Genomic DNA, 25,899 nt, shown 5'->3' with positions numbered 1-25,899 from the left:
AAAGGCTGAGCAGGATAGCAGCCTATGGAAATACAGAGATGCAAACTTTACTGAATATACCATGTTCAGACAGCAACTGCACTGTTTGAGTGTCTTGCTGACTGTTAAGTGATGGCAGAGCAAGAAAGCGATGTGTGTTTTTATAAAGCATAAAAGACTTTCTGGCTGTTTGCATATCCTTTTCTCACCAGCACAGCTGGAAGTGCTTTCATCAAAAATAGTCTCATCTATTTTGAATTAGGAATGCTTGTTGCAAAAAATAAGCTCAAAACCAACTGTAGTGGAAATGCTGAATCACGGCTTGAACCAGTGATGGAGCATCTGATGGTAAGGCAGGGCCAGCCCAGGGGAGCTCAGGTGTATGCAATGCATCTGAGTGATCTGAAGGGGTGGAGACCTAATTTAAGGACTGTGGTGGAGGCAAGGGTGTCTCTCTGTGTATGGGAGGCCTTCTGAAGGTAAGCAGCTTTTTCTGTGCATGCATCTATTGTGTTTGAACAAATTGTTGCTTGCTGCAGCCTTTTGTAAATGTTTAGGAAGTGGTAAAATGCCGTAGTAATTCCATGAGAAAAGGTCTGACGGTTCCTCGTGGATAGCTTCAGCTCAAGGTTCATAAAAGAAAATGGTTAACTTTCACATCTCGCATGTGCTCTAAAATGGTGTGGCAACACGGGGCTTTGGCAGGGTTTTCAGATGGCTTGCTGACCTGGATTATGTATTAATACCATTTTTACTTGGTATTTTTTTAAGCCCTCTTAAATCTCCTGGCAGTGAAACTGCTGCTGATATGCTTGTGTTTGCAGGCAGTGAGATATGTACATACTTGGTTTCTTTTAATATGCGTGTTTATTCTTTTCATGTCTTGTTTCCTTTAGCCACTTAGTGTTATTTCCCTGCTTTTTTTTTTTAATCACTCTGGCAGTATCTATATTTTACTGTAAAGTAAAATATCAAGTTGCAAAGTATTACAATTTTTTTTAGCTAATACAAGTTCTATTTTTTAGTGATTTATATTTTAGATATATCCAAGTATCAACCAAGGAGTTTATACTTAATATATATGTTTATTTATCTTTGCATAACTCGGAACTGGGAATGCTGAGAGGAGTTATGGCATACTTCAGATGTGGATGTTAGTTTTAAATTTCCTGGTACTGTTATCGACTGTTAGACGATATTGGATCAGTAATGGTAGCACAGGCTTTGTCACATTCTCCTGTGCTTTTCAGATTGTTCCTTATTTTTTAATCTATAATTATGGGTATTTACAGATTCATTAAATACAAGTAAATAATCAAGTGCTGTCAGATGTGACCATTATGGTCATATTTTTTTATATAGATTCTGTTTTTTTTCCTGTCTAAATACCTCTCCATGCTTAGAAGAATCAGGCTCTTACCCTGGTATTAATAACTTTGTGGAACAGGGTTGTGATTTACCACCTATGTAATGCTTGGGACTTTCTTTGTTACATCCCCACTAAAACAAGTAGAGCTGCAGTCAATTCCAGAGAGCAGATTTTGCCACTTCATATACGATATGAACTTTCTAAATGAAGCCAGGAGACTTTGTTCTGCTGAGTCACACTCCAGAATGAGCCAGCTACAGCAAAGTTAATGTATTTTGTTTCTGGTTCTAGTGTTGACTTTGAAGTTCCCTTCTACTTCTCTTTTTTCTTTTAAGCTAGAGTTGCAGTATGACTTGACATGCATGCTCCTGCATGTATTTTCTGAGCTCTGTTATTACAGTTCTCCCTTTCAGTTGCAGCAGTCTTATCAACTGTCAGCAGTGTGCAGGTTTTGTGCAGTTCACATAGAGCTGTTCTATGAAAAAGGGAAGTGGAAAACCATCAGCTTTCATGAGGCTGAAGTGTATCATGTCCCAAGGTGATGAGAAACAAGAAATTGATATTTTTGTTGCCCGTGATTCCCTGTTTGTTGGCTTTGAAGTGCAGCTGACACCTCACTGAAACGTATTTGAGGGATGCAGATTTGCAGCTAGTAGAGTATTATGGTAATAGTATAATCTGTGAAAAAGGCAATATAAAGTAGATGTCTGAAGCTGTTGTGAGCAAAGACCATTTGAATCCTTTTTCAATAATGCTGAAAATAGATGGCTTCAGACTCTTCAGGAAGGACAGGCAAGGAAGGAGGGGTGGCGGTGTGGCTCTCTATGTTAGAGTGCTTTGAAGTTACTCAACTTGTGGCTGGGGGTGTTGATTTTCTTGGAAAACAAGTTGGTAAATTGTAGTTCAATATGTTCTTGCATGCAGATATGATTGATGCTGTTAGTGCAATGTACATGATTCATATATGTCTTGCTATATAAAGTGCCTGAAATCTGCAGGCTACTCTAAAGAACTCGGTTGGGTTTGTTACAAACAACACTAGCAAAATTAAAACCAAATCTGAATGTTGTGTAACGTCCTGCCTTGGGTAGGTGTTGCTCTTGCCTCCTGACTGTCCCACTGTCATCTTTTTGGGGTCCTCTGATAGCTTCTATGCTATCACTAGAAAAAGAAAAGTAATAATTCCATTACTAGAAAGTTGAATCAATTTTTGCTGCTTACAAACTACTGTTGCTGTTCAGTGTCAAAAGTATGGTTTGTGTTTCCGGCTCAGAACTGGATGAGCTCCTTCTAAATGGTAGTGTGTATCAAAAGTACTTTCTATTTCCTGTTGTTAAGCAGTCCCCAGCACCAGTGTTTTGACTTTCCCATGGTTCTGTGCCTCACTTAACTAGCAGTGCTTCTGAGTTTCAAACTCTGCAGGCTCCAGAAGTTCTGTTCTTTACCTCTCTTAATGTTTGCCTTCGTCATATGTGGTCAGCAGAAGCTTATGGTATTTAAAGAGAATTTTAAAGTACTTTGACTGCATTGGCACTTTCAACAGAGAAAACTTAAGTTGTTTTTCCAGCAGATATCTGGATCTTTTATGATTCAGGTAGTTTTTCAACGTAGTATTTTATTCTTTAGAAAAGATCTGCAAGGAATTGTTATCAAACCGCTCCATCAGGGGTTTGAGTGCCGTAAAAACTGCTGAATTTTACAGAGGCTGCAGTAACAAATGCCTATAGAAAGTGAAAGGTTTTGCTCTTCCCATATTTTGCCTATTGTCTGTGTATGAAATGAAGCAGTGCATACAGGTGTTTGCAGGCTGAGCTCTGGGTCATTTACCAGGTGGTTCTGCTTAATAGGAACTTCTACTTAAATAGGCACTTCTGAGGGGGGTGGTACTATCAGCTTTGTGATTTTTATGGTTTGCCTTGGAAATGACATGCAGAGCCTCCAGACCAGTTCCTTAGATCCTCGGTCATTGTTGTACATATAAGTTCTGTTTCCATCAACACATAAAACCAGACCTAGTTGTCTTATGATTCATGTGTATGGGCATCAGCATTACCAGAATCTAGGAAAGGAAAATAGGCTGATGAGCAGAACACGTCCTTTGTCTATTTGTTATATCGGTTTCATCAGCGCTGCAGTAACATGAAAAGCTGTGGAGCTGTTGTCTGGGAAAGTCTGAGATCCTTTCTAATATCTGGGAAACGAAGGCTAGAGAGGGAGACATTAGAAGGCCTTTGTAATGCTCAGATGGCAGTAGCTCATCTAAAAAAAATGGATGGGGACTCTTGGCTAGGAGTGCTGGGAAAATAACTTTTTAGGAAGATTAAATTCAGCGTCTTTCATGCAAAAGATTCCATAGTGGAGATGCTTAAGCTTTTTAAAACAAGGCAATGCAGGTTTGCAGTAAAGGGACCCACCAGTCCTTCCCGTTCAGCTGCAACAGAAAGGGACACAAGGTGATTGCTAAAGGAATTGGTTTGGACTTCTGCTGACCTCTTAGATTCAGGCTCCAATTTCAGGTACAATTCTTTACTGTAAGATCCTTTCTAACAAAGAAGGAAATAAACCAGTACTGCACTGATACAGTATGTGTTTTCATAATATATGGTTATGTGTAATCTCTCCTGCCCTGACTTTCAGGTGTTTTTAGAAATGTGGGTTAATTAACTGTTCATTACCCATTAAGGTGTAAACTGGATCGTACATCAAAAACTCTCAGTGCATTTTGTAAGATTTATCTTCTCTTTACAAATTTCTGGTGACTGTGGTCATTTGCAAGATGTGCTTTCATTATAGGGCACTTAAAACATCATCTCACAGAACTGAAAGAATTAGCTGTAAATCAAAGGATGAAACTTGCAGGTAATAAGTTTTTCATGGGGCCTGTGTTTAAGTTGGGGTTTTAATTCTGCACAGAGAATATTTTACTAGGATTACTACTTTGGAACTGAAACCTTCTGCTGAGTTCTTATCAGTTTTTCTCCTATAGGAATCCTGGTAATTCAGGCATTTCTAATTAGACCTTGTATCTCTTGTTCTATTTCTGGGAGGCAGTTGGCTAGCTAACAATAAATGGGCATAATTATCGTGCCAGCTCACCACTGTCAATGATTTGATGTCAGCAGTTTCACTTAATGAAGCTATAAATCATGAGTCATCGATTTTATTAGCATTACAAATCTTAGGCAAAATTTGAAGATGTTTGCTAGATATTTTTTAACTTAGAATTCTAAGTATTTTCAGGATGAATGAAGGGGTCTGATGTCCAGCTCAGATGGCTAATGTGACAGTTTGCTTACAGCACAGGAATGGGGCAGTGCTGCAGCAGTTGTTATGCCTGAGCATGCGAGCAGACACCTCTGCTTTCTCTCTATGCCTTCAGACCTTCCTTGGACCTTGATAAGATCTGTGCATAGTTTCAATAGAAAGTTGACTGCTGAGGTTTGCAGTTTGGGCTGTTGGACACCACAGGAGCAGAAATGACCCCTGCAAAATGAGGTCTGCTGGCCAGTTCAGAGAAAACCTATTTTAACGTATTCATCAACATGTTTTTGTGTTCAGTGATCTGGTCCAGCCTAGCAGACTCATTCTGTAGACTGCATCTATGACAGCACCACACATGGAAAGACTTGGAGAAAGTCTGGTTGATGTGCACGACCTTCAGGGGTACGTTAAGTTTGCACAGTTTTTAAGAGTATATGATGTGTGTTTCTATGGACTCTTCTTTGTCGGTGGCCCTGCGCATCCAGAGAAGGTGGTGCTGCAGCTGGTGGTGGAGCTGGAAGTGGCAATGCAAGGAGGGGCATTGGAGGAAGCCAGTATTAACTCCTACTCAGCCCTGTTTCGTTCTGTCAGACATCCAGATGAAGTGATGGCATTTGGTATTGCATTTTGATGGTCCTTTTCCATTGTAATTACAGAGCAAAGGATTTGTTTTCAATAGGCTTTTTTTTAGGGTGGTTAAAGAGCTACATTTGCACTTCTCTGTCTTGTGGAATTATTAGTTTCTTCAAAACTGTGGAATTTCTAATTTAACTTGAATAAAACTCAAGAGTCTTAAATCTACTGCAGGAGCTGTATAAGTTTGCTAAATGCATTGCAACTTAACCACAAAGTAGGCAGACTTCTGTTCCTCTTGTGCTAACTCATGTGAGAGAAAATAATTACGTGCAATTTAAACTGCAGCAAATAATTACTTTCATTTTTCTTTTCTGAGACAGACAGGTGTATGTTTTGGGGAGTGATTTGCATAGTTTTGGGGTTTCATTTCTCAGAGTCTACGGGAATCTCAGATTGAATGAGAAAGAGTGGGAATTTTTGTCTGGTTATAGAGCTACACAGTGTTTAAATCTGTTATGCGGAAAGAGACATGGGACTGTATAAAATAGTTTTGGTTTTTATTCCTGTGTGCTAAGCTGCTGCTCTAAGAACTGAATAGTAATAAGGACATAATGTGTGTTTTTGGTTTGTTAAAAATCTATGTGACTGTTTGAACTTTTAAGTAATATGCACGCATACTAGTCAAGTCTTTGCTGTAATATTGCAATCTGACCTCATTGAGCTATTTGTTGTTGGTCTGGCTGATATGCAAGTAAAGGAGCTCCCACTCATCTTTACTCCTTCCAAACAAATAGGATTACTGTATTTTCTTGGTAAATCTTAATGGTTTGATCTTTATTATGTGTCTCTTGCTGTGTCATCTGATGAATGCCAAGAGTTAAATATAGTATGTTCATTTAAACCACCCGCAAATAGTCTTTCCTCCCTATCTCATCACAGCCAGCTTTAAAAATGAGTGCTATGTGTGTTCATTTACCACATCCTGCACCGCATGACACTTCCGAGGATGGAACCGAGAACACATAGCAGTCCAGTTCTGTGATTGAAAATTAGATTATGGATTAGAAAGCCCAGAAGGACCACCATGACCAGATAAAACAGTCCCCTGCAGGCCATAAGACTGTTATAATCAGTGCCAATGGGGAAAGAAATACCCAGTCTTGGCATAAACATCTTAAGTATTGAATGACCCAAGTGATGCTTGGTACATTAGAGGGATTTGCTCTGGTTTTTGATTTTTGGCTTTTGGGAAGAGTGTGAGTGCTTCCATTCCTTTCCTCTGAATGCTTTGTTTCTCTCACTGTTACGAATGTCAGGCCATTTTGTGAGTCTAGATTTAGCTAACTGTTTGTTCTTGTTAGACTTGTCTTCCAGAGTCAGAAGCTCTGTATCAAAGGTTTGATTCCCAGACTTACACAGTTGCAGCATGCTTAACTTATTTCTTGGCACTGTTCATTTGAAGACATTTCAATTCCATGTCTCCATATATTCCTGAACAGGGCTTGTTGCGTGTGCCAGCTCTGTCATTGTTTCACTGAATAACCTGAATGCTTAAGGTATCCTTTCTATGGCTGGTTTTCTTGTCACAAAATATCTGTTGTCCAGTGTTTCCTTAAAATTTTTTTAAGAAGACCAACTACAAAAGGAAATTAGCAGTGGGGATGTTTGCTGAAGCACAGATGACAATTGTAGGAACTAAGAGTAGAATTCACCTGGAAAAACATAACAAAATTACCTGTATCCAAAGGCATTATCTGCTCAGACAGCCTTCAGCATCCCGCCTCTGTCCTACTTGGAGCAGCTCGCTTACACTACTTAAACCCAGAGGCAGAAGTTTTCTGCAGCTTTGTGGTGGTGTCGAGGCTGTGGCTGGAGTTGCTGGTGTGATGATGCAGCAGTTTCCCAAGAGACAGATGAGTTATTTTGAAATTAACTGGGAAAGAATCCTGTTTGCCTCAGGATAAAGAGCTGTGGGATTAGACCTAGACGCATGGTGTTCATGCTGAAATGAGGGCTGGAAGAAGATGGGAGGTGCTGCGTGCTGGGAACATTCCTACTTGGGGCAGGAGTCAGTGTGCAGCACTGTTGGAAGTAAGTATGCGCATGATCCTAACCACTTTGATAGAAAAATATTAATGTTATTTTTGTATTTATCTGGCTTTGTCTGATTTGATCTGTTTTATCAGCATCTGATGAACTACTGTCATGAAGTGTCATTCCAGCAACCTCAGTTTTTCTGCAGAGCAGTTGATTCATTGATCTATTTTAGGTAAAATGTGAGTTCTAAAGCCATTCAGAAATTGCTAATTTCTAAATTAGCGATTTAGAAATTTCCTGTGACTTCAATGAGGCCAACATTAAACCTTTTATTAAAATGTAACAAGACATAAACACTATTGACACTAGAGCATAATTCATTGTGAATGAGGCAGCAGATTGAGCCAAAGTTCTATCAAATCTCAGACCTGAAAGTCTGCTTTAAAGGTAGTTTTTCATTTCACAGACAGCCGTGGTTCCTCGGTGTTGTGAGACACCTGTGGATATCCATGGTTTCAAACCCCTGCTGGTGATGTGAGCTGCTGTTCAATCATCTCTCTTGTTTCAGTCCAGGGATGTGGAAGTGATCTCACTCAAAAACAGTAACTTTAAGATGTAGTGGCCATTTTATTCAGCTTTCAGTGTGTGATTTTGGACGTTTCCAGGCTTTTTCCCTTATTGGGTATGAATTAATAGCGATACAACACATAATAAAAGGTCAGAGTAAAATGTTATCCAGGAAATGATTGGTATCATCTTTTCCAACAAAGCAGTGCTTATTGCCACAGTTCTTTGCAATGTAAATGATTTTGCTCTAATGATTTTTTCACTAACACCTGGCAGTCACTCTTCTTTTAAAAGATTCTGTTTGGTAGCTGCTCTTGATGGCTGTTTGGAAAATAATAACAGCTATTTAATCCCTATACCCTTTTGTCTAATCAGTAATGGAGTACAGTGTTTCCTCTGTCAAGCTGTGTACAGTATGAAGAACAAGAATAGTTGAGAGATATAATAGAGCATCCCTTTTCTAGCTGAGATACTAAGTCACTTGTTTTGAATGGGGAAGTCATAGTGTCGTATTATCTTATGTAAGCTGTATGGACTGATACCCAGTAGGGCAAGAGAGTGAGGGAGCAGCACTTTATCCTTCAGATCTCCTGTTTGTTTGAAGGTGCAGCTACAGAGGCCAGTGCAGAAAATTCCTTTGTGTTCCTCCTCTGGATTCCCAATCCTTGTGAGAACAGGGTCTATGTGCTCCCTCTGCATGAATCCACCCAACCTTTTGATTGTCTTTGGACAATAATATTCCTGCATTCATTACACTTTTAGTCTATTTTACCACTGTATCTGCTGATGGGCCTGACTGATTGTGCAGGCTTATTTGTTTATTCTCTTAGCATTTCTTATTATTTTGTGCAAATGTGGAATGAAGTCAAAACCTGTTTGTGATTGGAAGTGGTGCTACCCATTCCGTTACAGAATACAATAACTTTTCAAATGTATTTTATGAGAGAGAGATCTGTTCCGGCATGGCCTTGTGCTTTATAAGAGTAATCACCACTCATATTCATTGGGAGAAGAAAAGCAGTTCTCCAGATAACTCTTCTAATGAGTTACAATGGAAATCTTTAAACAGATTTTTAAGTTTGGACAGTGTGTCCTAGAGCCTGAGGCTTGCCATGATTTTCAGAGATGGAGAGAAGATCTTTTTTTCCTCTTTTATCTATATTTTATTATCAAATGTTAAGCTGTAGACAGTAGTAAATTGTCTCTGCTTACTAACTTTCTAGGATACCTGCAACAGTGTCCATCAAACTAGATTTATTCCATCAGCGCATTTTTGTATCTCTTACATCAATATAAAATATTTGTTTAAATGTTAGTATGAAAACTTGAAGAACAGAAGAGCCTGCCTCTTTGTGTGACTTTGACTGGGACCTGATGAAAGTACACAGCCCCTGAAACTGGTTTCTGCTGCAAAATATTGCACAGATGAATGAGAAAGTAGAAAAAAATGGTTTTATCTTAAGCAGTATCTCCAGTAACCACAGCACCCAGAGCAAAGGTAGCAGAATGTCGTAGAAGCTTTCAGACATACAGTACCAGCCAAGGCAACTTTAATTATTAAACCACGTAATTGAAAATAAAGTACCCTGCCAATTCAGTAAAAGAACTCATCCCATTGTCTTGTCTAAATTTAGGGAGACAGAACATCTGCTATGGAAGTGCACAAAAGTATCTGTTAATCTTAGTTGTGAGCCTTCACTCTGGCCACCTCTGTCTTAATTTAGTTCTGTTTCCCAGTTCACATTTTTCTCCATTCATCCTTTACTTTCTTGAAAAGTGACCATCTTAAACTTTTATACTTTGTAAATCTATCATCTCTGCCATGTGTTACATAATCTTTTCCTCCTTCCCTTTTGCCTTGTAAATATATGTTGTCCTCCTATGCTTACTGCCTGGTGCTTTGATTCTCATTTCTTTTACTCCTTTCCCTTACATTCATTTATTCAGTTACAGTTTATTCCCTTCTTTCTCCTTTCCCTTTCCACCCCCCTGCATTAGATTTGAATATTGCTGTGCTGAAATATATCAGAAAGTATGTTTTCCTCCACTTCCTCGTCCTTGTAGTTACAAAAATATGCACATAAGAATTCAAATATGCTTCTAAAAATAGTAAAGTATAAAACGGTTTCAACTTTTCAGTCTTTGCTGTATTAGAATTCTGGGAGGGAAGCCCCATGAAATCTGTAATGAATTCAGTTGCAGGAAAAGAAGTAGGAGCAAAACAAAAACCAGAAAGAAATATACAACCACAGTGTTATGTGATTAAAATACAAAGTAAATGTAAGCCTCATGTGTAGCTTGAAGTAGCATTTCATATCCTGAGTCTTTTTGCTTGTGTGTGGGGGGATTAGTGTGTATTTCACAGTTCTGGTGGGTAATACTGAATGAAGGCACTGGAACTTGGTGAGAGATAAAAAGAAAGTGGATAGTCTAGGGAAGGTGTAATGAGTTCTGAAAGATGTGGGGTGGTAGTGCAGATGTCTGTTCAGGCAGGTGGTTGGGAAGTCTTGGTGTTTCCCATTGTCCTGTGGACTCTTCCTCCCCTGCAACTGGATTTGTGTTGTCTTTCAAAGTTGCTTGAATGTTTCTGAAACAAAAACAAATGGATTAGATTTGTTTAAAAATGCTTTCTACACAATATTGTAAATAATAAGCTCTAAGTTATATACTGGTTTTCATGACGTGATAAGGAAGTGTGTAAGAGCATCACTCAAGTGCTGTTCAAGTGTTATCTAGCTACATCTCGGGATATGGATTCTTGAAACTTTCTGACTTTTTTGATTGCAATCCCTTCTATTTTATAGAATATATTTTATATTGTTATTATTAACTCTACCTATACTCTCCCCTTTTACTTCTTCCTGATAATAAACTAAGCATGCTTGTCTACTTGAAAAGGAAAGCAAAAGAAGTTAATTTTTTCACATAGGCAAAGATTTCTAGTGGCTTGCTGAATCCTTCCTTAGTAATTAAAGCCTGAAAGCATTTTTTCCATTACTTATTTAAATTGAAATATCTTTGTCAATTGTTATTACCTGCAAATGCCTACAAAATAGAAGCTGCAGTGTGCATTTGTGAAATATAGGTAGATAATACGTATTATATACAGATGTACAATATGTGTGTATGTGTTACATGCATTTTATTTGGCCTTCATTGCATGATTTCCTGGAACTATTTGCAGGTGTACCAAATTTCCAAGTAAATCCCAAATCTCTTGGCCAATCCTTAGTACTCAGGTTCCTTTTTGGAAGGAGTCAGTATGTCTTCCTGGCTCCATACAGGTAGTTATTTTTCTGCCATAGCAGAAGTTACTTCTTCAGCAACACAAGTCGTCTTCTCTTCTGGCTCATCTTAGGGCAAACAAGCTTCCCAGCTAAAAGATGTGCATCTCAAACCATGACAGAACTGGCTTTCATTCCCTGAGTGGGTGGCAATGTGATCTTAAGGAGAGCTCAGACTGTGAAACTCCGCTATCGTCTCCTCCTTCAGTTTTACTTGTTTATGAATTTCATATCCTGTTCTTTGTAATGTGGGGATCAGGTCAAAGGCTGTACATGTGGCCTTTTACCCTGCTACCAGCCCTCTAAAAATGGGGCGGTTCTGTTTCACTCCTTGTAGCAACAGTTGACAATGTACAGTGCTGTAGGAAATGTGTAAATGTTTATTGTGCAAATTGATGGAGATTTTAGTTTAATGACTAAACTAACTAGTTTAATTTAGTTTAGTAATGACTGGATTGGTAGTCATCTTGGTTAGTGCAGCTAGAGGGCATATATTCAAGTTTAGTTCTTCGCAAAATCATTAGAAACCTCAAAAATCTATATCTTTATTGTGCATTTTTTTTCTTTCTGCTTAATTGTTATTCTAAATACACATTTGAGTTTTTTTCATGTGCTATAAACTTCAGATAAAGTGACTTTCTGTCAAGTCAGTCAGCACTACAATGATTTGAAATAATTATTTAAGTTCTCCTGAGACTAGACATGACGTGCATGCGAGACTAAGCACTGCACTGTAACCAAACAGCGTTATTCAGGCAGAGCCTAACAAGAAAAGGCAAACTATGTAGAAGTGTTCAGTGAGTATTTCAGCGCAAATACATGCACAGTTCTGTTTAACTGTTTGGCTGCGTGTTTTAAAATCTCAAGCAGTTTGATAAGGAAGCTGAGCTTACAAGCCCACTCGTTCTCATAACCTCTGCTCCCTCCTACGCAAACGCAGAAGCAGGAACAGCCTGTGTCTTGAAATGGTCATGGCGGTGGCAGAGAGCCAGAGTCATGGCGCAGTGTCAGCTCTAATGGCCATGCAGCAGGGGACTGCCTGGGACATCTGTCCTTTTTCACCATGGGTCTAGACACCTTGGAGCAACAGCTTCATGCTCAGGAAATCCGTGTACGAGCTTAACAAGACTTCTTAGAAAAACATCCTGGAAGGCTTCAGGTAATATACCATTCTGAATAACTGATGTCCCAAACAGAGCAGTGGTAGCAGCAGTTGGCCAGCTGTGAAAATAAGCGGTGTCTCCATGTATTTAGCTCAGCTGCCTGTGCTGCTATTCAAATCTATTAACGTGGTACCCAGGCTAAAAATAGATTTGTTACCGTTTAACCACAGAGTTCCCTTTTAAATTTTTTTTTGAGTAGAGATGATCACGAGCCACTTAAAGATATTAAGCTAAAGATGTATTAGAGTTTGCCTGCTATTCCCTGTGTGCTTATCCCACAAGAGATCAATACAGGCATCCCAGCTGTGTTCTGGAACCATGTGGGGACTCATGGAAAGAGAACAATCTAGTTTTTGAAAGTACTGAATTAGGGATGGCAGACCTTTCTAAAACATTTTTTTTTAACTGCATCTCACATTTTATGATCTTCTTTTCCCTATGGTTTGCACTATTCTCAGCAGCTGTGACCTACAGCAACAGGTACACAAAGCTGTGTGTGAACTGACTTAAATCCTTTGTCCTCCTGTTGTTCCTCATTCCCATCTCTGCTTGCTCACAAGTGCAGTTGTGAATCCAGTCCTCACCAGAGCCCCTGCTGGTGAATGGTTCAGGTGTTTCCTTTCTTTTGCAGTTAAAGGAGCACTTTTCAACCCCTCCTCTGCTTGCTGGCCAGGCTCACTGCTGTACTCTTGTGTGGTACGATGCCTGCACTCCCTGCTTGCCAGCTGAAGCCTTGGTCCTCCTCTTGTTGGCCAAAGGGGATCTCAAGGTCCTCTCCTTCCCACAGTGTGAGTGAGGCAGCGAGGTGACAGTAAAGTCCTGGAACAGCAGATAAAAGACCCTGGCTGTATTTATGGGGTGTGAGAGATAAGTAACCCACTCTTCTGTCAGTGTCTGGAGAAACAGCAAATAAAGTATACATACCCCTTGCTTTGATGTGATGGAATCTCCAGGGGACGCTTACTTCAGTGGTATTCCCAGTGCAGCTGAAGCTGAGTCTTCCAGTGGAAACTGTAGGATTTTTGTGTCTTTATGCATTTCTTTAAAAATATCACTATGGCTGGCTTTTGTATGCTGGGCAATTCTGTGATCTGAAAGCTGTTTGGTTTTGTTGTTGTTTTTTTTTACCCAAAATGTTATTAAAATCATCTTAGCCATTTTTGTCAGAATGGAAAAAATTAATAATTTTATGGTTTCATACACAACATTAAAACAACATTCTGTTTTTCATTTAAATCAATCAAAGCATGGAAATTCAAAATGAAGGTTGTATTCATGTCTTTAGATCAAGATAATAAATATTTTATAAATAATTGTCTGAGTAACCTAGAAAAAGTGATGGTTTAGATGTGATATTACAGCTTTATAGGATTTTATTTTATAATATATTTTATAGCTCATGTGTAGGATTTTAATTTTCTTTTGAGGCATGGCAAGAAAATGTAGATACATTATGACTACTTATAATGAAAGGGGTCCAGTGGTGACAGACTCCTCAAAATCCCACTGTTCAGAGTCCCTACCTGGATGAAGTGACACCCAAGGGTGGACAGCAAGGCTGTGTTCTCATGTCTTGTAATGCTGGCTGAGGAGAGGGAAGCGTGAGAATGGGAATTTCTGGACACATCTGTTCCTGCTGTCCTGTGATCTGTATTTGAGAACTGGCACAAAGTGTTACTGAATTTGATAGCATCACTGTTTGGACTTGGAAATGAAGAATCCCCCAGACAGCTCCCAGATACTGGCACTGAGGGCCTGTACTGTTAAATTCATAGCTTGAGAGTGGAGCAGGGAACATTTCCATTAAGGTGTGGTGCTCAAGGTCCCATCATGTTGGCATCATTTTCTCTGGGGCAGTTCTCCAGCAAGCCCCATGTGAGTGCTTAATCTCCTTCTTGTCACAGATGGGAGTCACCTGGTTCCTCAACCAGTACACGCTTTGGGTCAAGTGAGAAGAAATGGCTTTGTAGAGCTGTGATGAAGTGGGGGAAAACAGCCAGGAGCCTGAGTTAGAACAGCCCTCTGAGGTCACATCTGGAAGCTGACAGCAGTTCTGTGTGGATTTGGGAATGACACCATTACCCACTTATTGTCTGATGTATGTAAAGCTTTTTTGTGTGCTGATGGTCTTTTCTGGGCCTCTTTTTGCATGGAGCAGCTTGTGGAGTGCGAACACTGTTCCTCCAATGCATAATGCAGATTAGATGTCCCCTGTCTTGAATCTGTGAAGTCTCACAATGTTTCTGCTGGGGTAAGCTGCTTCTGAGCAGATGATGTAGGCTGGGAAAAACTAGGGGGTCCTGAGTCCTGACATGTCTCTTATAGTATTAAATAGAGTCCAGACATGGGCAGCCTTAAAGCTTTTGAGAGGTGAGCACACCAGCTGCAATGGGAATGGGTCTTTAAGCTGGCTCTGAGTTTAGTGGCAGTTTTTGTAAGGACTTTTCAGTGTGATTGAATATGCTCTCAGCTGCGTGTCCTGGAGCAAACCATTCTGCCAGTGTGGCTGAACTGGGACTCAGGAGTCCCTCGATACCACACCAAGCATGGAGGTTTGATTTGTAGCTTGGGTACTGGACTATCACATTGGCACAGCATCAAAGTTTCCCAACTTTATCTAGAAGATAAATGACCCGCAGATGGGGAAGGTTGCATGTGAAGGACGTACTCCACATAATGTGCCATTAAAACTTCATGAAGAGGTGCCCCAGAAAAAAATATTACAAAGCACTAGGGTTGGTGTTCGATTCTTAGTTTTAGCAGACTGATTGTTTTCAGGAAGGAGTAATCAGCTTAACCACAGAATTCATACATTTAATGTTCTGAGAGAAAAGGGACAGTCTGAAATGTCTGTTTGTTTATTCTTTTTTCTTTTCTTCTTTTCCCCACAGTAATTAATGAAAGGCAAAAGCAGCAACTGGAATCAGCACGCTACTCCTCCCGCTATGCTCTGGGACTTTTTTATGAAGTCGGTGCACGGATTGATGTCCCCTGGGCTGCAAAGTACATCACCGATAATCCCTGCATACGCTTCATCTCCATTGATAATAAGAAACGCAATATAGGTCAGTGCTCCCATTATTTCCCTTAAACACAGTGACAATAGAGGGTGTAGATCATGAAAAATGCTGTTTAATTGAGTGTTGCTGTTCTGAACAGAGCAAGTATTTAACTCTAAGCCATGGTAGATAGCATTTAATGTCACATTTAGCCTGCAATAAAATACACAATGAAAGCGGGAAGGTCCTCAGAAAATCACCACCCAGCACATGGTTTACATTACTGCATTTATGAAACCAGTGTCAGGGGATTTGAAACATCAAAATGTTGCTATTCCAAGAAAGTGTTGGAGTTCCTTTGTTTAAACATTGATTCATAACCATGCCAATTTATCTCCTGTCATCCGTTACTTTACGATTCCTGTACTTTCCACTAACTATGCTTGGAAGTAGTAACAAGTTATATAATTGAGGCTGCCTAGTCTAATTTAGAGTTAGCTAGTTTGCTTTCATAATCATGGAAAAATCCTTCAAATGGCTGCGTGTTGTACAGCTGTTCAGTAAAGTCTGGAGAACATCCCACAAGGTAGACACTTCTCATGTCTTTCTGGAAGAGCTATTCATGAAATAGCTCAATGTTTTATTTATTAAACATATTCCATATACCAAGCAGTCTGGGAAGTATATTGGCATAGGGTATCTCAAGCAGCCAGCAGTTGAGCTTCATCAAGTAAGTTAGGAATTGAAAATTCCTTTTTCCTGCAAGGGCCAATAGCGAGTACATAAGTTAGAGTATAAGATATTCTAGGTTACTCTAGATAAGATTTTTTCTTTTTTTTCCTCTGGCATTGTCTTCTTGTTGCTGACAAAGTGCATCTGGAGGGTTTCCTGCATGCAAGATAACATCTCTGCTTCTGTGTTTAAGGGTAACTGCCTGGTGGTTAATAGCACCTACTGGTGTTGTTCTCCCAGCCACCTGATTCTGATTGTGCAGTAGACGCAGCCCAAGTGAGGAGCTCACCCATCCTTTCCTTGTCTGATCGCTCATGTGGGTTCAAAGTGCTGACAGCGCTGAATTTGTAACAATAATCAAATTATCTTTGGTAATTCCAAAGGAAATTAATCCAAATAGAAAGCAAAGTATTTGTTGGGGGCATATTGTTAACAGCTGCCTAGAAACTACTAGAACATCCATGTTGACACGTACCTTTCTCACTGAGGTTTCCTATCATGAGAGAGATCTGTTAATGCAAGTAGGTTTTTTTCCAGCAACTGAAGATGATTTCTGTCCCATAAGGCCCTCCTTGTGATATATAAACAATCAATCGTATGCCATAGCTGTACTGTCTTTCTTGGTGAACTTGAATGCTGTTTCCACCTCCTCTCCTCTAGGCTGCATACACTCTCCTATATATATTGTATGCAGTGGCATGTATTTCTTAAGTACTTGCCTGCATCCCTTCTTCATTTCTTCAGTCTTAACAGAAAAATTTGCTTTTCTGCCCATCAGATGTGGCTGCAGTGTTTATCGGGTGTATGTTCTCAGCACTGCAGGATCAGTTTGTTAGGACAAATTAGAAATGGCAGGACAGAGAAGCAGGTCTGTCTATAACTCTCCAGAATTATCAGCCTTTGCTCCTAGGGCAGCATGCTGCCATGAGGACAACTTTCCCACCTGCAGTGTTGCAGCAAGGTACATCTCCATCTGTAGAGGTAGTATGCTCAAAAGTTACATAAGGAAGAGCCTACAAAATATGTATGTTGAATTCCCTGTGCACTATGTATGAATATTAAATATTTGCCTGATTGGCTGCCTTAAACACCCCATCAGTATTTATAACCAGTTGGGGGGGACAGTGGGAATTCTTCAGTATTTGAAACCTCATTTCTGTAATACTGCAGTATTTGCAGTTCTTTGTATTTCAGAGGACTAAAGATAGATGACACACAAAAATCAAAGCATTGCTCTTCTTTTGCGTGAGGACTGTGAGGTTACATAATATAGAGGGAAGATTTATTTTGCAGGTTTTCAAGATCAGTGTAATTTGAATATCTTTTTTTAATTTTGAAATAAAGATTCCTTTATCTTCTCAGTACCAAAATATGAATTCTTAGGAAAATGAAAGAGTCAAAGAGCTATTTAGGGTTTAGGGATGAAGCTAATTGCACTGTTTAAATCTCTATGATTTCTTTTTGGTCTAGGGACTCTGAACCCTGACTTTAGCATAGATTCACCAACTGTACAGTGCAAAAGCAGCTTTTGCATTTTCCAAGAGAGAAGTCTTCAGTGGGCAGACACTTCACACTGGGCTTTCTCTGAGAAGAGGCTTTACTTTTATTGGGATGTTTCTGGGTTTTTTGGCTCTTCAAACACTCAAACTGCTTATTCCCTTCCTTCCCTTAGACTAAGATAAGGAGGATGTGGCCACCATGGGAGCAGAGTTCACACTTGGGCTTACCATGGTGAACTGAGTACTATAGGCTTATCAGGGCAGAGTAAGGTCTCTGTAGGAGGACTTGGCAACATAGGCTGTTCATATTGCCACTGTGCTGCTGTAAAGAATGTGTGCAAGGAATGGTCATAAGTCTTATTATTGTAATGGTGCGGCATTGCTTCTAGTCCTAGTAGCTTTGCTTCACCCAGGACACTGTACTTTTCCATCTTATATTCTGCATTAAATGTCTTATCCAAATCTAGAAGTCACCTTTCTGACACCAGATGTTCCTGAGCCACAAACCAAAGTGCTGGCTCTATTTTTTCTTCTCTTTTTCAGAGTATTATTAGCCCCGTCATTTTTTCTGGACAGTTATAGTCCTAGCAGGCTTAATACTGCATACGTTCTCTCAAGTCCTTTCACTTTGAACTTCTATAAATACTTGACTCTGTCTTCACTGTAACCCTTTAGGATGTGGAAAATGCACTTCGATCGTTGCTTTTCAATTTCTAACTTATATTTTTCACCTCCTTTCTTTTCATCCTTTTTCCCTTTCTTTGGATTTGGTTTCAGACTTACTAAGAAGGGCTATTCAGACTGATAGTGCAGCTGCAGTTTGATCATAGAATCAAGTCATTTAAGTTAGAAAAGACGTCTGTGGCCCAGCTGTTAATCCAGCACTCCCAAGACTACCACTAAACCATGTCCCTAATCTCCACATCAGTGTGTCTTTTAAATACCTGTGGGGTTGCTGACTTAACTGCTTCTTTGGGCAGCCAGTTCCAGTGCTTCACAATCCTTTTAAAAAAGTTTTTCCTGATATCCAACTTAAGCCTCCCATGGCACAACTTGAGGCAATTTCTTCTTGTCCTATCACTTGTTACTTGGGAGAAGTGACCTAATTGTTCACATCATTTCTACTGCTCTCCTAGGCCCTGCAAGCTGCTCAGAATAACTCAGGTAGGTAGTGATCATGGCTAATAGATGGTGTTGGCAAAGATGTCTCTGGAAGGAAGGTTTTGTTAAATATGGATTTCATGTCAAAGCTTGGCTCAGTCTGTCTACTCATCCTTATAAAATAGCAACTTTGGCATCTTCAAGGTCTCCAAGGTGGGCACGTAGCCACTGCTGTGACATCACCACTGTTGCAGGCAGAATGTGGGGCTGGATGGGGTAATACAGTTCCTTTCTGTTTACATGGTTGCATACTGAGTCTTGAAAGTCCTCATGTCCTTCTCATTTCTGATTGATGCAAAAGAAATTCAGGGAAAAATGAAGAAAACACTGAAACAAAGAAAACCTACGTTTTTAGGCCTGCATCTTCTATATGCCACCAAGGAGAGGTTGAACGTAGGGCACAAGTCAAAATGCCAGCACTCTAGATAGGGGCTGGCATGACATCAGTGCAGCTTTGGAGTTGCATGGGCTGGAAGGACTAAAGCACCAGGCAGAAGATCCCAAATTTTCATGGGATCCCTCAGTGACTATGGATGGAGTGGGGACTGCCAATACTGGCAGTGTGGCTGCTGGCTAATGATGTATGTATAAAAGCGGCAGCCAACTCTGCTGTTTCATCCTAGCTCTGATCTACCCTTTCCACCACATCAACTGATTGGATTAATTGCTGTGCAGCTGGGATGAGAAGAGAGAGAACTGGGAGCAGATGAAAGCTTTTTGCTGCCTCCATTTGCCTTCACATCATTACCCACACTTTGCCGAGTATTCCTTGGCTTGCTGCATCTCCCATGGTGCTTTGTCATCTACCATCACGGCCATAGAGAGCTCATATCTCGCCACATGTAAAGGAAATGAAAATCTCATGGGAAGCCCTGCCAAGTTTTTAGTTTTTAAACTAACCGTTACAGCAGCCTGACCTGAACATGCTGGGAAGAAAATACCAGGTTTGCTCCTGCAGCAGCTGAACCGTCATTCATACCTGGTGTAAGAGCTTTAAGATATTGAGGCTGAGATGGCCCCATTGCTTTCAGGGAAAAATCTATTTTAAATTCATCTGTTAGCCAATGTTTTTGTAGAAGGAGAAAAAAAAAAGGAAAAAGTCTTGAGGCTAAATTTGATCCCTGCAGTCTGAGTATTTCAATACTGGAAGGCTGTGACTCAGTGGTCTCTGGAAGCTCTCCAAGCTGTGAGTAGCTCTAAGGAGGAATTAAAAACTTGAACTGCCTGTTTTCCTGAAACTTGCTTTGTACATGCTATGGAAGAGATGAGAGATCTGGAAGAAGTAGGCCCTGCCCAAGAATCATTGGCTACAACAAGTCACAGCAAGAAATGAGTATTTATGGTAATAAAATGCTTAGTTGTCTATTAATGAGCCTTTTTACCGGGTTTATGTGGAAGAGTTTGCCAAATCACACATACAATTAAATATATATATGCAAGTACTTTACAGGCTTCCCTACTTGGTTATCTGTCCATGGCAATATGTACAGACAACAGATGTAGAATACCTGTTTTCCACCTCAAAGTGGGAAGGACAGACTGAGTGGCATTCCCATGAGTTCTGCAGACATTTGGAAAACCTGATGTGAACAGAGGTAATGGCCTGTGCTAGTTTGTGAAACCACCCTGGGGATGGGAAACATCAGGAAGGTGAGACTGAAGGTTACCCTCAGGCAGCCAGATCATCAGAGCTCAGGAAAGATGACCTCTTTGGTTGAGTCTCTGCTACTAGGTCTAGTTCCACTCAACAGTCTTAATCACCAGATCTGCCTTGCCTTCATCCCACATCCACTCTGGGTAGAGATCGTGGACTTTTTTCCCCCATGTTTTCCTCATTCTCAAGAGTAGAAGTTGACTGAGCCACTTAAGAAAGAGACTGAGTGAAAGGATCCTTCAAGTTGAAGTGAAAACCATCGGTTCATGTTTGCTGTGAGTGCTTGGTCTAGGTCCTGACATGTCTTAATGCTGATCTCAGGGTTCAGCAAATAAGCAGAAAATTTATCAGAGAATGAAGTTTAGGTTGCTTCTGAAAGCTGGAATGTCTTGGCTTCTCAGAGGAAGAGCCTCGTGTATCCTCAGTGACAATGAAGATGTAAAGATTTTCACCAGGCTGGTTTCTATGGTTGGAAAGCATTCAAATCCCTCTTATTGCATGGATTATCTAGTCAGAAAATGCTCATTTACTGCAACTGAAATATTTTTCTAGGAATTAGCTAGTTCAAACAGAGGTTTAGCCTGAAAAGACTTTCTGCTTCTAAAGGAGGGAGTTTCTAGTTAATGGAGCAAGAGGGAATCATTTAATTTAACTACCAACCTGGTGAATTCAGCCTGAAATATAGCAGAATCCTTTCTCCTGCAAGTATATCCAGTTCATTTAAAATGCAACAGCCCCAACAGGAAGAATCTCATACAAGGATCTGCTGGGCACAGGGAAATCACTCAACCTTGAAATCCAGTATTCTAGGAAAATGCTCTCATTGGCTGTCCCGGTTCCTGTGCACTTGTGTTGTATTTATTGGTAGAAAGATGAAGGATCTTAGTTTTGCCTCAGAGCAGGGCCATGCAGTTATGTAATCACTTGGAGATACCTGGAAACACCAGGGCGATAGGGCCAGCACCACAACACTCCAGGCTCCTTGGGACCATGTCCAGGAAAAACAAAGCTGTCCCCAAGAATGGAGACATTCCACCACCAGGGCCATCTTACTTGCATGGGGACGTTATGTCCTAAGTGGCAGCTTGCGCTCATTTCCTCCTGTCTGGTTCCATCTCAGCAGTTTTTTACAGGTAGGAAGGGATCTCCAGAGATATCCACTGTATTCACTGTGTGCACTGCATCCACTGCCAACCCTTCAATAGATCTTGGAGGGTATGAATCCTTGCTTCACCCCTTCCAGTCACTCAGGTTTATTCCATGTACCTGAGCTCCCCTGGGTTGGCCCTGCCTTCCCACCACGTGCTCAATCACTGTTTCAGGCTGTGACTGAGCATTTCCACTACACACAGGTTGTACTGTAGCTTTACAGTCTCCAAAACCTGTATGTAGACAACCCCACATTGGTGTTCACTTGTGTAGATCAAGATAGCGATTTATCAAGCCAACCTGCCCTGGCTTCTGTTTCCTTTCTCCTCCACAAAAGTAAAATATTGGTTTTATTCTTGTGTCAATTATGTAGATAATGTTGCATGGCCAGTATGCAACCAATTATAGAGTAAGCAGATGTTTTTCACGGTAATGCTGCGCTCTTCCTTCTTTTGTCCTTTGCCTTGGGGCTCCTCTAGGAGAAAAGTAGAGGTATTGCAATAGGAAAACCATTACAAATGTTGCAGTACGCCTTGATTTCTTTTCTGCACCTCTTGTAAACAACTTGTATTATTGTTTCTTATGTTTCTCCAGCTGGAGGAACAGGGTGGTGCTGCAGATACTTATTTAATTCTAGGCTAGAGAGAAGCCCAATGGGCAGTACTGAGGGAATGCAAATGTTAACAAATAATCTTTTAGAAGCATCTTTCTTCTTCATTTCAGATTCTCCTGAAATCGGACCCTCGGTTGTAGTTCATACAACGGTGACATTTGGAACAGAGCATTTGGATTCAGACCCTGCTGAGGTTCAGCAGCTGATTCTCAGCCACCTAGAGAGCCTTGTGCCCTCCCTGCCCAAAGCAGCTAGTGTCAAGTGTCAGAAGTGGAGATACTCACAGGTAACCCAGGTCAATCAGGCAGCTGGGAGGGTACTGGGGAACAGGCAAAGAGGGAAGAAGGACATTGTGCAACCCAGTGTTCATCCTCGGAGCCAGGAGATGATATCCATTTGATATCCATAGTGCACTCCTCCATAAACACGAGCAATGTTTATGGCTGGCTAGCTATAGCTGGATCATTGCTAGTCATGTTTTCACATAGAGGACCTGGCTCAGTGTTAAGTTATGCAATGATCCTCATAAGAAGGAACAGCAGCAGTACACAGGAAGGAAGTAAATCCCACATGCCGCACTGAGATTTTGTTGGTATTTAAAAATACAGCTAAGTCTGTCTCTTCTGCCTCTGGAAGTATGTGGCATTATTAGCAAAACTCCCACCCTACCACAGAATAGTGAGAGTTCTTGTGTTTGGATATACTAATAGTTACTACTTGATTCAGCCTGCTTCAATTTAACGGTATGTTATGCAAAAAGTATTTTAATGTAAACTACCTAAGGGTAGTAAAACGTGCATATTTTGCAGATGTCTCTTAGAAATCCAAGGAAATTGTTGGCAATTTCCTCAAGGATTGGCGTATATCTACGTGTTTACCCAAAGCCTCTTAAGTTAAATTACATCGGTGAAATTGAATGTGGAAGTCAATGCAAAATATTTACTTAAGGCAGTCCCTAAAAATTTCTCCTTTTATGAAGTCTGGAAAAGTTACTGTAGATAGCTGCTGTGTAGTCTGCTTGTACCCCTTGATCAGCATCCAGAGACCAGAACCTGGTCTTGTTAGGACAGAGTTTATTTTTCTGTCAATTAGTTACTGGTAGTCTGCAAGTCACTTTCCAGTACATAGTGTTGTCATATGAAAATGACATTAACACATGCAGTTGTTTCAGGGGGTGAATGTAAATATGTAATTGTGAATAAGTTAGCGTAAGTCAGGTCAGTTACTTCAGTAAGAGATGTCTATTGCCAGGTGGGCACCCTGTAATCACTACATAAATTAAATAATCACTACATAAATTAAATAATCACTACATAAATATCTGGAACCGAACCCCCCCTTTCTCATAAAGCTCTCTTTACTTTCAGTTATAATAAGCTGTTGTCACAGAAGCAAGGGGGACTGATAAGATGGGTGCATCTTTCCCCTGACTCTTTTAGACAGGATTTATCCTGCTTGTTAATTAAATCCGTCTGTAGCATCCTTCACATGGCCAAACACAATCCTGGGATTAAAATGCAGACATTACAATTATCCATGGCGGATGAGGGATTAGAAATTCCAAACTTCTACTTACACTACTGATCAGCACAGATGCAATTCTGGATCCCCTGCTTTAATTATAAGATACTATTAGCATTCAGAGCCACCAGTTTCCCAAACCATCCCTTGTACAGAATCACTTTACATGTGCAAGAGATTTTGGCAAGAAACAGAATCATAGAAACTGGACCTCAGAAAGGACCTCTTCAGGTCTCTGATTCAGCCTTTTGCTTAAAGCAGACCTGTTGCCAACATTAGATCAGCTTCACCATGGGTTTTTCCTGCTGAGTCTTGAAGTCTTAATAGAATCATAGAATGGCCTGGGTTGAAAAGGACTGCAGTGACCATCTAGTTCCAAACCCCTGCTATGGGCAGGGTCGCCAACCAGCAGACCAGGCTGCCCAAAGCCACATCCAGCCTGGCCTTGAACGCCTGTAGTGAGAATTATTTTTGGTAGTGCATTGACTTCTGTGGCAGCTCGGTAACTGTGGGCCTTCTTGACAATGGTGAGCTACATCTGAGTCACTGGAAAAATCTCCTCAAGCAAGTTGCCTTGGGTCTAGATCTTGTTCACAAGAGCTGACGTTAGCACAGCAGGGCTCAGTAACAGTTTACTACACAAGAACCCAAAACATACCTTTGGACCAAACGCAAGGCAGAAAACCAAGGGAATATGGAAAGAAAATTGTGTTCTTCATATCATGCCTTAAGATCTCTGTGGTTTGATCTCTGTTTATGCTCCATTGTTGTGCTTTTTTTCCTCTCTCCGTGTCACTCTTGATACTTTTTCCTCTATTTCAGCATTTCATCCGTGTGGGTCATGTTTTGTCATTCCTCTTACAAGAATATCTCTTCCAACATTTCTTCTCTCATAACTACATCATAAAGCTGTACTGTGTTGTCTCATTCTTTTCCCTTCTACCCGGTACTTTTGTGCCATCATGCTTACCACTGCTGTTCCTGTTACCTTACCTCAGTTCTGACATACACCAGTGCTACTCTGGAATGTACTGGCTTCCTCTGGAGCTGTGTTGCTCTCCTTCTGTCCATTAAGTCATTGTGTGGCATCACGGTGATCCTAATTTAAGAGAATATGCGGGATAACATAAAAAGCCAATGGCTTTTCCAATCCAGTGTTTAAATCTTGTAAGATCACAAGATCTAGCACATGTTCTTGGCCAGATTTCCCACATAGTGATGTTGGTGCACAATTCCCATGCCTGCTCTCTTTGTGAGTCAGAGGGCAGATGATTTGGTTTATTTGGATTAAATGTCTTTGCTCTATTAACATTTAAATGCTTTGCCTCAGCTGTATTCTCAGATGATGAAGGAAGCAAATAAAGCCAACAACTATGGACAACAATAGTTGAATCCTTCAGAGTTTCTGTATTGATTTCTGAGTGTTCAGGCCATGAGATCATTGGGTCAAGATCCTTGCCAGGAGTGGAATAGCTTGGCAAGTCAGGGATAGAAAGAGGTACAATTATTTCTTCACTGAACAAAACTTCCTTACTGGATAATATTTTGTCATGTCCCATTTCATTATTTAACTCCACAAGATAAATATTTTAGTATTTGATTGTTAATATTAGAACCTAAATTCTGGGATGGAAAGAGCATTTCATAGGAGAACATTTTTCTAGGTAGTACTGATCATTCTGTCATTGAATTCAGGTAAATAAGATACTTTCTTTTCCATCTCCCTGTATGCTTTTCTTTTTCAGGTTACAAAAGCAGTGCCCAATTGTCCAGGACAGATGATTCTTCATACTCAGCCTCTCCTGATCTGTGGGGGTGATGGATTTACTTGTTCCAACTTTGATGGCTGCATAGAGTCTGCCATGAGTCTTGCAGAGACTGTGAGATCTCATTTATAACTGTTGCAGTTCACTGCTAAACATAGTCTAGATTTATGATTAATTTTTTTTATGATGGATTGAATTCTAGTTTACTATTAAAGCCACTGGCTTCTATCTTGCAAAAAATAAAGTAATAAAGGAAGACTTACTGGTGTATTGCAATAATTACTGAAATGGAATTAAAATAAATTTACTAGGATCTGTGCTGAGTGGTTACTTTACTTGATATCTCTAGTCACAGCTACTCAGTTCTAGCAGCTTTGCTTTCCATCTTGGATGGTCTGCTGTAGGTCTGACCGTGTCTCCTTGGTGTGGACAAATGTGAAGAAGGCATCATAGATCTCTGCCACCCTGCTTTCTTAGTCTGCAGTTTTCTGAAACCCTGGTGGAAGAGCTCATTACAAAGAGATTGACGCTGCTGCAGGAAATGTTGTGCCACCAAAATAGACTGTTGG

At 40.4% G+C, this 25,899-nt stretch overlaps 1 protein-coding gene and 1 long non-coding RNA gene across 5 annotated transcripts in view; one reads left to right on the top strand and one right to left on the bottom strand.

The window, feature by feature from the left end:
* The window catches only part of RNLS (renalase, FAD dependent amine oxidase), a 32,027-nt gene extending 6,384 nt beyond the window's left edge, over positions 1-25,643 (top strand). The window contains exons 1-4 of one of the 3 annotated variants that reach the window (XM_085553852.1): positions 7,033-7,276; positions 15,128-15,301; positions 22,154-22,329; positions 25,310-25,643. In XM_085553852.1, coding sequence (XP_085409978.1) covers positions 7,210-7,276; positions 15,128-15,301; positions 22,154-22,329; positions 25,310-25,462 — 570 coding nt within the window. In that variant the 5' untranslated portion in view covers positions 7,033-7,209 and the 3' untranslated portion in view covers positions 25,463-25,643. Of the gene's footprint in view, positions 1-7,032; positions 7,277-15,127; positions 15,302-22,153; positions 22,330-25,309 lie in introns of those variants that run through there. The other 2 variants (XM_015866205.3, XM_085553851.1) reach the window with 2 other exon arrangements.
* LOC146759923 (uncharacterized) lies at positions 12,752-15,131 on the bottom strand. Of its 2 annotated transcripts, none has more exons than XR_014948481.1 (3): positions 13,760-15,131; positions 13,161-13,247; positions 12,752-13,081 (listed from the first exon to the last, which is right to left on the bottom strand). It is a non-coding gene; the product is annotated as an uncharacterized LOC146759923 (long non-coding RNA). The 2 variants fall into 2 exon arrangements; XR_014948480.1 differs by having other exon boundaries at positions 12,752-13,055.
* Positions 25,644-25,899: the final 256 nt, after the last annotated feature.

The sequence above is a fragment of the Coturnix japonica genome, chromosome 8, assembly GCF_054131305.1.
Source record: "Coturnix japonica strain WE chromosome 8, WE-NBRP24, whole genome shotgun sequence".
In the NCBI taxonomy this organism is placed as follows: domain Eukaryota; kingdom Metazoa; phylum Chordata; class Aves; order Galliformes; family Phasianidae; genus Coturnix; species Coturnix japonica.
The sequence above is the reverse complement of the archived record's forward strand: the minus strand, read 5'-3'. Positions and strand labels throughout refer to the sequence as shown.